General features: G+C 44.1%; 2 protein-coding genes and 1 long non-coding RNA gene across 5 annotated transcripts in view; 2 read left to right on the top strand and 1 right to left on the bottom strand.

The window, feature by feature from the left end:
• GPLD1 (glycosylphosphatidylinositol specific phospholipase D1) overlaps positions 1 to 4,113 on the top strand; it is a 39,503-nt gene extending 35,390 nt beyond the window's left edge. The window contains exons 19-25 of one of the 2 annotated variants that reach the window (XM_019544252.1): positions 72 to 174; positions 275 to 368; positions 1,048 to 1,221; positions 2,512 to 2,672; positions 2,961 to 2,987; positions 3,083 to 3,133; positions 3,926 to 4,113. In XM_019544252.1, coding sequence (XP_019399797.1) covers positions 72 to 174; positions 275 to 368; positions 1,048 to 1,221; positions 2,512 to 2,672; positions 2,961 to 2,987; positions 3,083 to 3,133; positions 3,926 to 4,003 — 688 coding nt within the window. In that variant the 3' untranslated portion in view covers positions 4,004 to 4,113. The remainder of the gene's footprint in view (positions 1 to 71; positions 175 to 274; positions 369 to 1,047; positions 1,222 to 2,511; positions 2,673 to 2,960; positions 2,988 to 3,082; positions 3,134 to 3,925) is intronic. The other variant, XM_019544260.1, reaches the window with a different exon arrangement.
• A 2,190-nt stretch (positions 4,114 to 6,303) lies between these two features.
• The window catches only part of MRS2 (MRS2, magnesium transporter), a 17,714-nt gene continuing 11,019 nt past the window's right edge, over positions 6,304 to 12,998 (bottom strand). The window contains exons 10-11 of one of the 2 annotated variants that reach the window (XM_019544274.1): positions 12,128 to 12,241; positions 6,304 to 8,662 (exon numbers count right to left, since the gene is read on the bottom strand). In XM_019544274.1, the coding sequence (XP_019399819.1) occupies positions 8,552 to 8,662; positions 12,128 to 12,241 (225 nt within the window). In that variant the 3' untranslated portion in view covers positions 6,304 to 8,551. Of the gene's footprint in view, positions 8,663 to 9,847; positions 9,884 to 12,127; positions 12,242 to 12,998 lie in introns of those variants that run through there. The other variant, XM_019544283.1, reaches the window with a different exon arrangement.
• Positions 12,248 to 12,998, top strand: part of LOC109316336 — a 3,923-nt gene continuing 3,172 nt past the window's right edge. Inside the window, exon 1 of the long non-coding RNA XR_002102815.1 lies at positions 12,248 to 12,803. This is a non-coding gene — a long non-coding RNA (uncharacterized LOC109316336). The remainder of the gene's footprint in view (positions 12,804 to 12,998) is intronic.

Genomic DNA, 12,998 nt, shown 5'->3' with positions numbered 1-12,998 from the left:
ACACACACACACACACACACACACACACACACTATTATTACTCTGACTCAAAACCATGCTGTATTCTCTAGTCCAGATTGCCACCTCTCATTTGATAGCAGAGAGAATGTTGGAAAAGTGTATGCATACAACCCGCCAAGCACACTCAGCTGGTTTGCTGTAACTGGAGACAGGGTAGGTAGGATGTTTCTTTCAGAATCATGGGAACTTAAGAATTATGTGAAATACAGTGATATTCCATGACACTAATTTGTGTGTTTAACAAAATCAATAGGAGATGGGCAAACTGGGTTTGTCACTGGCTAGTGGCTTTGTGTCTGTGGCTGGAATCCCAAGACATGTGTTGGTGGTTGGCGCACCTACCTCTGGTATGTCTTTCTGAAACCTGAGAGATGTTTATGCTCCACAGCATCTATTTCTCATACACAAGAATTACAAAAGCTAAGCTACAAGTGACTTCTTAATAGCCATGTGTTAAATTTATACATGTTGCAAAGTACTCATCAGTATTGCAGCCAATTTGTTTAATGTTTTGTTTTTTTCTGCAATGATTTTTTGTTAGAGGCATAGTCTCATATTATGTGTAACAGTGTTTCATTTGTAGGCCACATATTCCCTAATGAGAAAATCAGCATCATAGAAAATTAAGGTACTCCAAATGTGGCTTCACCAGTGCTGAATAGAGGGGAATAATCACTTCCCTTGACCTGCTGGGAATATTCCAGCAAGGCATCCCTGTGTGCCATTAGCCATCTTGGCAACAAGGGCATGCCATTGGGCCTTGTTGTACTTAGCATAAAATGTATTGGTTAGGTTTTGCTCTGTAACTACCTTACACCTGTCTTATAACTTAAGTATTTCTTTAAAATGGAAGTATGATTATTTTTACTGAGATTACTACCCTAATTCTGTCTTGCCTCTGTGATGTCATTATTCTGTGGTGCTCTGTTCATATTGGGTATTGCCAGTGTATTATTCATACTGAACCTATCCCTGGGACTGCATATACCTCTACTGTTCTAATTCTGTTACTCTGACTTCTTTCAGCCAGCACATCTAGGATTGTGTTTATACCCTCAGTACTACACCAAGCTGGGACTATTCTCATGTATGACTTGACAGACACCAAGCCTTCTTTGCTCAGCACTTTCAGTGGGGACAGGAAGTTCTCTCGCTTTGGAGGAGCTGTACACTTAAGTGACCTTGATGGTGATGGATTAGGTAAAACTGCATGGGTGAAATTTTACTTTGAGCCACAGCAGACTTGCTCCTGCCATATTCATGGATACTCAAAATACAGTGGTTTTATAGATGGGCTCATGAGTGACAGGTGCTTCCTGAGCCTGGGGGGCACCAAATCACCGGCTAGGGGGGTCCCCTAGCAGCTGATCCCTGAGCCTAAAATCACCAGTGGTGAAACTAGATGTGCACTTCTGCAGGCACTTCTGGTTTCATGGCTGTTGTTTCCAGGGGGTGCATGGCCAATGTCAGGGGGTGAATGTGCACCCGTGTGCACTCCCCGTCCGTTGCCAAGGGACGGGCTTACATGAACATCCTAAGGGGTTTTACCACCTGAACAATTTCAGTAACAAATCAAAATATTTTAATGTTATCCTTAGACCAGGGCTGTCCAACTGGTGAACCGTGGCCTGCATGTAGCCCACAAGGGGTTCATGTGTGATTCCCCCACTCTTACCCAGCTGCCACTACCCTCATTACTTTGGGTGTAGTAGCAGCTGGTGTCTCCAGACTCCCCACTCCTTCCTCCTGTGGCTGATTCCTGCCTCTTCCCCATGGGGAGAACAGTGTGGCATTGTGGAGAGCTAAGGGTGAGTCCAGAGCTATACCTTTGGCAGTGGGTGCAGGGTGGGGGGAGAAGGCAGTGCTTGGCAACATGCAGGGTGGGGCTGCCGTGCAGCAGTGAGTGAAAGGGGGAAACCTCTGTGCATGCCCCCTGGGACTTAAAGCTGGACAGCCCTGCCTTAAATTGTGGACACCTGTTATTAGATGTAAAACCGTGGTTACCAACCAGTGGATCTTGATCCACCAGTGGATCTCGGAGCCTCTTGGAGTTGATCTGGGGCTGGGGGCTGAGTGCCCACATGCATGCATGCATGCACACGCATGCCTCAGCCCAGCGGGTCAGTTTGTAGGGGAGGGAAAGGGTGAGGGCTAGATTGAGGCCCCCCGTGGTGAGGGACAGCACTGCAGAGGCAGGTGCAGGGGTAAGTTAAGTGGGGCTCTGGCCAGGTAGGACTTACCTGCTGTAGAGACGTGCCCCCCAATATTTTTTCTCCCTCTGCCTCCATCTGGCCCCTTCCCTCCCCACAGATTTACCTTTTGGCGTGGGTGGGGAGGGGGCAGCGGTGCATCTTGGGTTGCTTCTAAATGTCGAAGATGATCTACCAATTGAAAAAGCTGGAGACCACTGATGTAAAGCCATGGAAATGCCAACTGCTCTGTTTTGGTCTGGTATTTCCCCTTGATTGTCCTTGTGATGAATATTTGCAGATGAAATTATTGTGACATCCCCTCTGAGAACTACAGACATCACATCTGGACTCTTTGGTGGGGAGACTGGACGTGTTTACATATATAATGGAAACCAGACCACATTGGGTGATGTGACAGACCACTGCAAATCATGGACGTCTCCTTGTCCTGAGGACTGGGTGAGAAAACATAAGAGCAAAACTAGGAGATTGCCATGAGGACAACCAATTAATTGCATCCATTTATTTATTTTCATAAATAATTGGTATGCTAAGGCTTTGTTTCAGTAAAACGATATGTTGTTGCCTCTACTATCATTCTTTTAGAAATCCATGCAATTTGGCTCTCTTCATGTCCAGAAGCAATATTGCATAAGCTTTTGCTCTGGAGTCTCAGGCCCTTATTTTGCAAGTGACAATACTGTAAGCACCGTGGTAGTAATAATCTCTCTCTCTTCTCTGTTCCAGGCACAATATGTACTGATTTCTCCTGAAGTGAGTAACCAGAAAATCAGCTGCTTGAAAGTAAGAAAGTTCCACTTGTTTTAAGTGAATATTCCTAGAACATAATGAGCAATCTTATTTTGCAGGAAAGATCAAGATTTGGGAGCTCTGTCATCACTGTTAAATCTGAAGCAAAGGTGAGGAAAAACAAATGCTGTTCATTTCTTGCCCGTATTTCCCTGCACCATGTGCATATGATACCCGGCACCATGTATATTGCCATTGATCTGCTGAATTCAGGGTGCTTTAAGGAAGTTAGGCTATCCCAGGGACTCTTCATATCAAAGGACTCCAAGTCACTGGGATCCTGTCCATTTTCTTCACTGGCTCCGTGTAATCAAAACACCAGCAATCAGTCAAGAGGACTGGCTGTCTCTGTCAATCCTTGTCTAAATGGTTTAACCTCATGCTGCTGGAAAAAGGCCCCCCCATAAGGTTACTCGCTACCAAGGGCTGTTTCTCACATGGCAAACATTTTTCAAAGCATACACGCCTTTCAGGCAATGTTAGAGCAGGCTGCTCTACAAGCAGCTGCTTCCTGTATTTTCAGGCACCAAAAGACCCAGCTGTCACTCAAGCCTCATATTAGCTACAAAGTCTGTGCTGATGTTGGCAGCCCGTAAAAGAACACATGTAGATTATACCTGTGAAAGAATGTTTGTCGCATTGGTTATACTGGCTCCTCTGCTTTGTTGAACTATATCAGCAAAAAGGTTTTCAATGTTGTAACTACATCTCTGCTAGGGCCTTTGCTGACAGAGATGCACTAGTTAAGGGTGCGACAATTTCTTCCTCTTTATGCTTCTACCTGACACAATAATGACAGAACCTAAAGCTAGGAGCTAGTCACAGCTAGGGAACTCCAGGCAAGAACACCCTTTTTAGAAACGCAGCTGAATTTTGCTAACCTGTATTTTGTATATTTGCAGAGCGAAGTTGTAGTAGCTGCTGAGAGAAGCTCAGTGAAAGCCAGGCTTGGTGGAAGGCTTTTTCTCTATGTTCTCTAAGTATTTCCACTTGTTTACTGGGTACATGCCTGTCTTTCAGTGGAGCATCCATCCATATCCATGATGGATATCTATATTCATATCCTTTACTCTTCCCTATACTACACCAACTGGCTCAAAAGACAAGAGTAGCTCCTTCTTGTACATTATTTACGCAACAGGTAATAAAGTAATCAACATGCCTATAATGCTATTTTGATACATGTGATCCAGGATTTTAAAATATAAACTAGTTATGCTATAAATGGGTCCCTGGTAGATGGACAAGGGAAACTACACAGGGCTAGCTGCGTGAGGGTGCTGGAGAACAGATAGGCACAGCCTATTCAAAAGAAGCCTTTACCCTTTGAATCTTTGCGGAGGCACATATTAAGGAGAAAGACTGTCAGAGGAAGAGAAGAGGAGGACACACAGCATATGTCTGGAGAAGTTATAGAAATACTTTACTTTGAAGCTCAGAGTTGGGCTCCAGTAGGAATTATTCCTTATGGTTTTATGTTGGACTCAATGCCTGTGGTAAGTTTAAAAATCACTTTTTATAGGTTGCATTATGTCTTCAATTAATGAGCACTGTAGTTTTTATGGGACAAGTTAAATACTGAATGTATATCAATAATACATAACTAAATTATATAAGCAACAATGCGTGACCATTATTTGTGGATTTATTTTACAAGGTATGTATGTACAGAGGGGAAGTTAGAGAGGTAGCTAGGGAGCTATATTTATTTGGGTTTTCCTTTTTGGTGGTACAAGTCAGTATTCAAAACAATGGTTATAATTCATTGTGGAAGAATACATGCAATTAATCTCATTCAGAAGGAGTTTTTAGAAAGTACTTTTTAAAAGTGGCTGAAAATTTTTGGATTTAAAAGTTTTAGGCTTATGCATCCGCTGCCTTGGTATCTAGACAGAATCCTTTCAATCTGCCTATAAAAGGAGAGAAAAGTTTGGGAGCCAAGAACCTGGAATGCATGGCTGGGGGGAAAACAGAACAAGCAAACACTTAGTGGTGCAAGGGACATAGATATTCAAAACAGAATATTATACCCATGAATAGTTTTTGGAATGTGTTTTGCTAAAAAAAGTACTTAACATCCACAATTGCTTTGCAACCAAAGAAACCTTGAAAATACTTTGACTTTTTACTTGAACTTGGGAGACAGGCAGGTTTAATCGATCCTTTTTCCCATTTTTTTGAAGCTAAGAGAAGGGTTTTAAGCCCTTTTCATTGCCACAGGATTATGCTAAGGTCAGTCCTAGTGAAATTCATCAGTACAATTTTTCTGAATGGAATCTGGAACAACACCCACAGCTTATTTTTAGAGCAATAAGAGGACTTCCATATTGTCAAACTAAGAAATTACGCAGATTGCCTAGAGTTTTTAAGCACTCATCCTGCCAAACATATTGTGATCTTCAAACAAAAACAAACAGGCTGGTTTTGTTACCGCCAAAGTTAGATAAGGGTATCTCCTTTCCTCTTTATTGCTCGTTTTCACTGACTGTCAGCAGACGGATATCTTGCATGGAAACCAGGATTCTGATGGAGTACCTGGAGATCTGAACTTTGGTGATAGCATCCATCTCCTAAATACACTGATAAATGAAATGTAGCAAAAGACTAATAGCCTAGTTTTAACTGCTATGCAAACATCTTATAATCAGCAAGTCAGAAACCAGGGTTGGGAGACCTGCCATGACCCCAGATGATTCCACCATTCTAGAAAAGAACAACTTTGAGTTCTCTTCATTAGGTGGCTCCTTCCATAACTCTGGTGAATTAGTTGTAATGAGTGGGTAAGGCAAGTGCTGCTGTTAAAAGTTCACCCCAATATGGAAATTAAGACCTTCAGCATCAGCTACCCCAAATAGCCATGTCTTAAGCATACTCTGGATGTACAAGTGGTCTACCTAAGGGAAGTCAAATTATTTTCAGCATGCATGTCTGCTTTGAACATTCAGAGTAAAGCCATCAGACAACAGTGTTGAGACCTTGGAATGGACAGTTTCCAACAGCTGTGCTATAAGGACAGGGGAGAAGGTGGACTTGCCGTGCCTGTGTTCTAGGAATACAGGATTCCCAGACAACCCCCCATTTGGCAGCTCCCAAGCAAAAGGAAGAAGGTTCAATCCAAAAGGATCTTTTGCAGAACATTAAGCAGCAACCTTACATGTTTAAAGGCATCATCCAAGGAAAAACTTACTGGTTACAATTTTATCAGAAGTGAAAAGCTTCACAGGAAGGCTCTTATTATTAAGTCTGCAAAGTTAAAGAGCTCAGTTTGCCAAAAAAAGGGTAAAATAGGTATTCATTTTATTTGCAGGTCTGAGGCAGAACAAAAGGAGCATGTCTTCTTTAAATTAAAATTGTTAAGTACTACACAAAACATATTGATCTGTGGCTGCTCAGTGGCAGTTTGACCCAAACCCTGCAGGTCACCATCTCAATTTTTTCATGGTTAATTTCAGATTGTTTTGTTATACATGACGACACATGGCAGTTTGAATTATACAAGTGTTAAAACTTTCAGTGGTTTTTAAGAGTTGGGTTACTCCTGCGATAAGACTCTCGTTTTGAAAGGCTGCATATGTTAAAATTCTTTTATTATGCTTTAAATCAATTAAAGTACAAGCAAAAGGAGTCAAAGACTCCTGGAGACCTATTTCTGTAGGAAAGATAATTGCTGGCAAGCAGCACTGCAAGTCTTCCTAGCTGCCATACCAGTGTATTTTAACTCTGATAAAAATTCCTGTGTCCATACCCCTTCACTTGATGGCTTCTCTGGGTAGGCCAGCAAAGGGCCTTCAATCCTGAATCACAGGTGTTCACTGAATGTGGTCACTTTCTGTAACAGCTGGACAGAGACCAAACCATCTCCTATCAATCATGGAACAGCCACCAGACTGGCAACTACCATTTTACAACTCAGCTTATAAAAGTATTTATAAATCCTATCAGTTAGATACTCACTTAATCCCTTTTACAACTATACTTAGTTTACAGCAAGACATGAAGCAAGAACTGTGTGTTATCTTCCTATAAGAAAGTTAAATCAGTTATCTGATAATCATTGGCAACCACAAGTGATTTTTACTTGAATTAAGGCAAAACACATAATTACACCAGATTCAATAGTGTCAAGTTTCTACAGGCTACTCCCCTGAGTAATGAGTCGTTTTAGCTGCTAGAATGATCAACCTTTCAGTCTGTCACATGTGCAGCTGTTCGTATGTTTAAGGACCTGGCTTACTGCCCTTTGCACAGATGTAATAGGTCCTTCCTCTACAAGGGCTTTATGCTCATTTTTCATAGTGGGTCAAACTAGCAGAGAATTAGGGTCAAATTTCATAGAGAAAAACTGCATCTCACTTAAAATTATGCAAGAGTTGAAGCAAATAAGGGGGCTGGTGGGGTATTTAACTCTTCCTTTCTCCTCTCCTAGAATCAAACCAGGCCTTTCAACAGCCTTCATCCCTCAGCTATGTAATGTAACCTAGTTGTTTTTCTTGTATTATCTTCAGATATGACCCAATTCAAATCCACACTTAGCTCCTGAACTCAACTATCATAAATAGTGATGAAACCAGCTGCAAGATTGCTGCCATCTGGCCTGTGGTTCCTCATAATCATCTTGACTTCTTTAAGGAGGAGGAAAACAAGCATCAGGCCAGGGCAATGAAAAAGAAAAATCAACAACTTGTTTCATTTTTTTTTAAACTAGATCTGGATCAGGCCCTAAGATAAGTCCTTACTAATAATATAAATATAAGGCACTATCCTAGTGCAGCTGTCTGAATACATCCATCATTTAGCACTGACTGTGATGCCTGAATTTTCATCTGCTTGCTAGTTTACATGTGTGCTATTCTAGGGCTTTAAAAAGAGACTAAGCACAGTGAGGCCTGGTTAGTTTCTGAACGGATGATTATCTCTACAAAATTTGTTATTTCTTATTCAAAATTAGATAAGTCATGTTGTCTTCTGGCTGCTGCTGAGTTAGTGGTAGTGCTTTACAAGAGATGTAGATACGACTCCTGCTTCTGTCATCTGCAAAGAAAATGGCTAAGACTTTTTAGAGAGCCTAGTGCTAGGTGCTTAACTCTTTTACTCAGCATCTGAATTGTCAGTTGACTAATACTCAAAACACTTCTTTCTGAGGACAACTATAGGCTCTTTATATTAAAACAGCTTGCCTCTCTATCTGTAGCACTACCTTAGCTGGAGCCGAACAGTTACTAAATGGAGGCCTCAAGATGAAAAGCAAATGCTGAAAGCCTGCCCAATACAGCAGATTTATGTAATGTCCTAGTGTAACAAACAGGGATAAAATTAAAGGTGCTATGGGAATCTCTCTGCATTTACTGACTCTTGTGCAATTAAAACCTCCACGCATTTTTGTCATGGAATAGCCTTTGGTATGCCAGACTGATTCATCCAGCGTTTAAAAATCCTTAAGTTTTTACTGAAGGGAGACCAAATGCAATAAAAGTATCTGAAATTTATAATGTAACACTACCAACAACTGGAGACGAAATATTAAGTTTCTATTGGTTTGTCAATATGTTCTTGCTTGACCCAAAGGCTTCTGTTTTAAGGATGCTCTTCATTTCAGTCCTCCCTGCTGCTGGTTGAGTTTTTTTCAGCAAGGTGTGTACCTAGGTAAGATGCACAATAGGTACAGATTATTAAAATACAGACTACAGACTTCTGCCAGTTGTCTTAAGAGCACAGTCCCAGTGAACAGGGACTGCCAACAGGGGAGCAGTTTGCAGGCAATTCACAAGCCAGTTCGTGGGCAGGTGTACACCGAGCTTCTGACAGAGACTTTAGGTAAGTGAACAAGGAAGGAGGCTACTATGGGCGTGGTGACACAGAGCGCAGCCAGGGCCCCTGACCTGCTGCTCCCTCTGGCCCGGAGGCCTCCACCCAGACAGGCCCCTTAGGTCGGCAGTACCCTGGCCCCATCTATCTGTGGGGGCTGCCTGGCAGGTCCTCTGACGCCTGGAGGTAGTGTGGGGGCTGGGCGTTCCCTTGCCTGTCCCATATCTGCCCAGATTGAGGCCCTGGCGGGGCAGTTGAGGGAACTCCAGGCAGAGGTGAGCAGGCTGTGGGGGATCCGGGCTGCAGAGGATGAGATTGATGGGTACTTTCATTCTCTGGCGCAGACACATCATGGTAGAGTCCCAGGGCAACTGAATGGAGGATGGTCACCTCCAGAGCTAGACACCGTACGGCTGTGACCGCTTCCCCAGTGCAACTGGGGAACAGATATGAAGCCCTGGCAGCACTGGAGGATGATGAAGCAGAGGAAGCCGCAGGGGAAGACACATCTGCGACAAACACTAGGCAGGCTGAGCAGCAGGAGGAAGAGACACCAGGTTATTGTGGTGGGTGACTGCCTCCTGAGAGGCACAGAGAGTCCCATCTGTTGATTGGATCCCATGGCATGGAAGGTTTGCTGCCTATCCAGAAGCAGGATCCGGGATATCACGGTGAGGATTCTGACCTCATCCAGCCCTCTGATTACTGTCCCATGGTCCTTGTCCATGTGGGTACGAATAATGCAGCCAGTAGTTTGGACCATGTCATAAGTGACTACAGGGCTCCAGGCTTAGGAAGTCAGGGGAACAGGTGATCTTCTAGTGCATCCTTCTGGTCAGCAGTTGCTGTCAGCATCAGGACGCCTGCATCAAGGAAGTCAACCTGTGGCTCCGGAGTTGGTGCCATCATGTGGGTTTTGGCTTCTACAACCATGATCTGCACTTCCATGAGAGAGGCATCCTGGGACAAGATGGTCTTTATCTCTCTTCTAAAAGTAAGAGTCTGTTCTCTTACAGGTTGGCTGATCTCCTCTGAAGGGCTTTAAACTAGGTTCACTGGGGGATGGGGAAGCAGAGGATAAGGAGAACCTAGGATCAGTGAGCCACAAGCAATGCACTGGATTAGTCCAGGTGAGCATTAAGGGGCCCAACAGATATCAGGACAGAGGGTTAACAAGGGCAACCACTGAGGGGCTTAAATGTCTCTACAGTAATGCTAGGAGCATGAGCAGCAAGCAGGAGGAACTTGCAGTCCTGTTTGCAAGCAACAACTTCAACTTGGTTGGACTATCTGAAACCTGGTGGGACCCTACTTATGATTGGGCAGTAGGCATTGAGGGTTACAGGCTGTACACACAGAATAGAGTGGGGAAAAGAGAGGTGGGGTGTTGTTCTCTCTGTTTACATCCTTTATAACCAAGATGGGATCAAAGGGCCAGACGGAGGTATTTTGGGTCAGGATGCAAGGGGGTCGGGGTCTACTACAGACAGACACACCAGGAGGATGAGCTAGACCTGGAATTCTCTAGGCAGCTCTCAGAGGCTGTAGTCTAGGGACATGGTTGTCATGGGTGACCTAAACTACCTAGACATCTGGGAGGAGCAGTCAGCCAAATTAACTGCTCACGTAGGTTCTTAACCTGCACACAGGACCTCCATCTAACGCAGGAGGTATACAATCCCATTACAGGGAACACCTTGCTGGACTTGGTGTTAGCTGCAGGGGATGACCGGGTGGGGAATCTGCAGGTACAAGATAACCTAGGGGATAGTGACCTTCGATTGACTGAATTCACTATCTAGCGAAGGATGGGTAAACTAACCAGCAGGGCTGAAGTGCTAGACTTTAAAAAGGCTAACTTCAATGTACTCAACAGATTAGTAAGCGAGGTGTTAAAGCTCAAGAACACTGGCGAAATGGGGGTCCAGGAAGGGTGGTCGTTCCTCAAGGGAGCGATCCTACAGGCGCAGGAGACAATTCCTTTGTGCATAAAAGGGGGCAAAGGGGCCAAGAAGCCCTTTTGGCTGAACAGGGAAGTCCAGGAAAGCCTAAGGTCAAAGAAAGAGGGATACAGGCTGTGGAAACGGGGGTAACTACCAAGGAGGAGTATACCTCGCTGGCTTGCACTTGCAGGGAATTGGTTAGGAAGGCCAAAGCAGGATTAGAACTAGGCTGGCAACAAAAATTAAGGACAACAAGAAGTACTTCTTCAGGTATATAGGAAGCAAAAGGAAGGTGCAGGATAGCATAGGACCCCTACAGGACAAACTAGGGCAATTGGTGACAGAGGGGGGACAAAGCCAAGCTCTTCAATGAGTTTTTTGCATCAGTATTCCTAGACACGAACCAAGACAAATTTCCCAATTGGATCATAGACAGACACATGAGGGTTGCCAGGATCTGGAATGGACTTCCAAGGAAGGTGGTGCTCTCTCTTACCTTGGGGGTCCGCAAGAGGAGACTGGACAAGCACCTAGCTTGGGGTCATCTGACTCCAGTGCTCTTTCCTGCCCAGGGCAGGGGGTTGGACTTGATGACCTACTGAGGTCCCCTCTGACCCTAACATCTATGAATTTATATTCTCTAAAGTATCAAGAGAATCTGGCATCAAGCTCTTCACAATCAACTGCGAAGTGTAGGTACACAGGAATTATAAGTGTCCTAACGGGGGGCAAGGGGAGAAGGATGGAAGGTCAAGATATCCTGAGCATTACTTCCCAACATAAGCATGACCATCTTTTCTTTCATAGTTAACCTCTATCCTTGTCTCCTCTCTCCTACCTTGGACTTTGTTTAGAATACACACCACCAGAAATACCCTCCACAAGAAATCTCCTTTCTGCTCAGGGTAGGGCTGGGGCACAGAGAACAGGAAAGCAGAATTCTAGGGTGCTACCTCAGGCTGAGCTGAATGGTACAGAAGTGGAAAAAGGATGCTAGAATGGCAGTACCATCTTGCAGCCATATAATCAGCTGCCCTGAAAGCTGCTATGGAAAGGGAGAAGATATTTTTGCAACTTTTAGGGAGTCTCTTGGCCTGTGCTGTGAAGTACAGCGTTTACAGTGTAACAGTCTATCTTGGGTCTATCCAAGGTTCCTCCATTTGCTCCTCCCACTCCCACTTTGCTTATCCTATGCCTGCCGAGGAAGGGCCACCTACACCCTGAAGCTGGGGACGAAGGGTTAGAACAAATACTTCCACAAGCTGTGTCCCTCCTCTCTCTTCTTTAATCAACTGGTACATGTGGTACCACCTGTCCAGCCAGAAATAAATAGAAACCTTAGCCAGCAATACATACCTGTGGAGGTATTGAAGGTTCAAGATGCCGCCCAAGGAATGAAAGCAAACGCCGCCACATAAGGCCACTTCCCAAAAACATAATCCCTGTCACCAGCCAAAATGCTCTGAGGTCCTAGCAATGGAAGAAGTGTTAGTCAAGCAGGTTACTTGGGGTGTGTGATCACCAAGATTCCCTGCCTCTGATTTCATTCCACATCAGGCTGACCATCTGTTGGAGGATGCATGACTTCAGGCACTTGCTGAAGTCTACCAACACCATGCACTTAATGCGGTTGAGTAATTGCCACAGAAAGGAATCTATGCCTCCATCAGCATAACACTGTTTCAAAGACTATGTGCACAGTCATGTTGGCCCATGTAGCATTTCTTATAGAGATGGAAGAATAAAAGCAAAGCATTTAGAAATGTATAGTCTCCCCCATCATTTCCCATATTTCTCCACTAGAGGGAAGGAAGGAAAAAATAAGAACTGTATTCCATTTAGTGTAGTGCGTACATGTGCGGATGATCCTACTATCTGGGTGTAACAATACTACTTGCAACACAGCCATGGCTACTAGCCAGTGACTGATTTTTATATTCTTGTATACAGTACAAAAGACATTCTTGCCAGGCTTTTTACAAGGGTGAACAGCCATTCAAGAGAATTAACATAGCCTACAGTCAACCATTGGGTAAGTACAGTTTTTTCTTTTTATTCCCCATCCCAGGGAATTGGTCTTCCTGGTAAATAGGGGTATACAGAAAGAGTTTTTTGGCTAATACCGATGGCCAATTATTAGCCAGCTATATTGGCCAATACCAATCCGATTGCCGACATACTGCCCGGCAAGTCTGGAAAGCAGTGTCTGGCTGGTAAGTTGGGGGGG

The sequence above is a fragment of the Crocodylus porosus genome, unplaced genomic scaffold (assembly GCF_001723895.1).
Source record: "Crocodylus porosus isolate Cpor-Errol unplaced genomic scaffold, CroPor_comp1, whole genome shotgun sequence".
Classification (NCBI taxonomy): Eukaryota; Metazoa; Chordata; order Crocodylia; family Crocodylidae; genus Crocodylus; species Crocodylus porosus.
The sequence above is the reverse complement of the archived record's forward strand: the minus strand, read 5'-3'. Positions and strand labels throughout refer to the sequence as shown.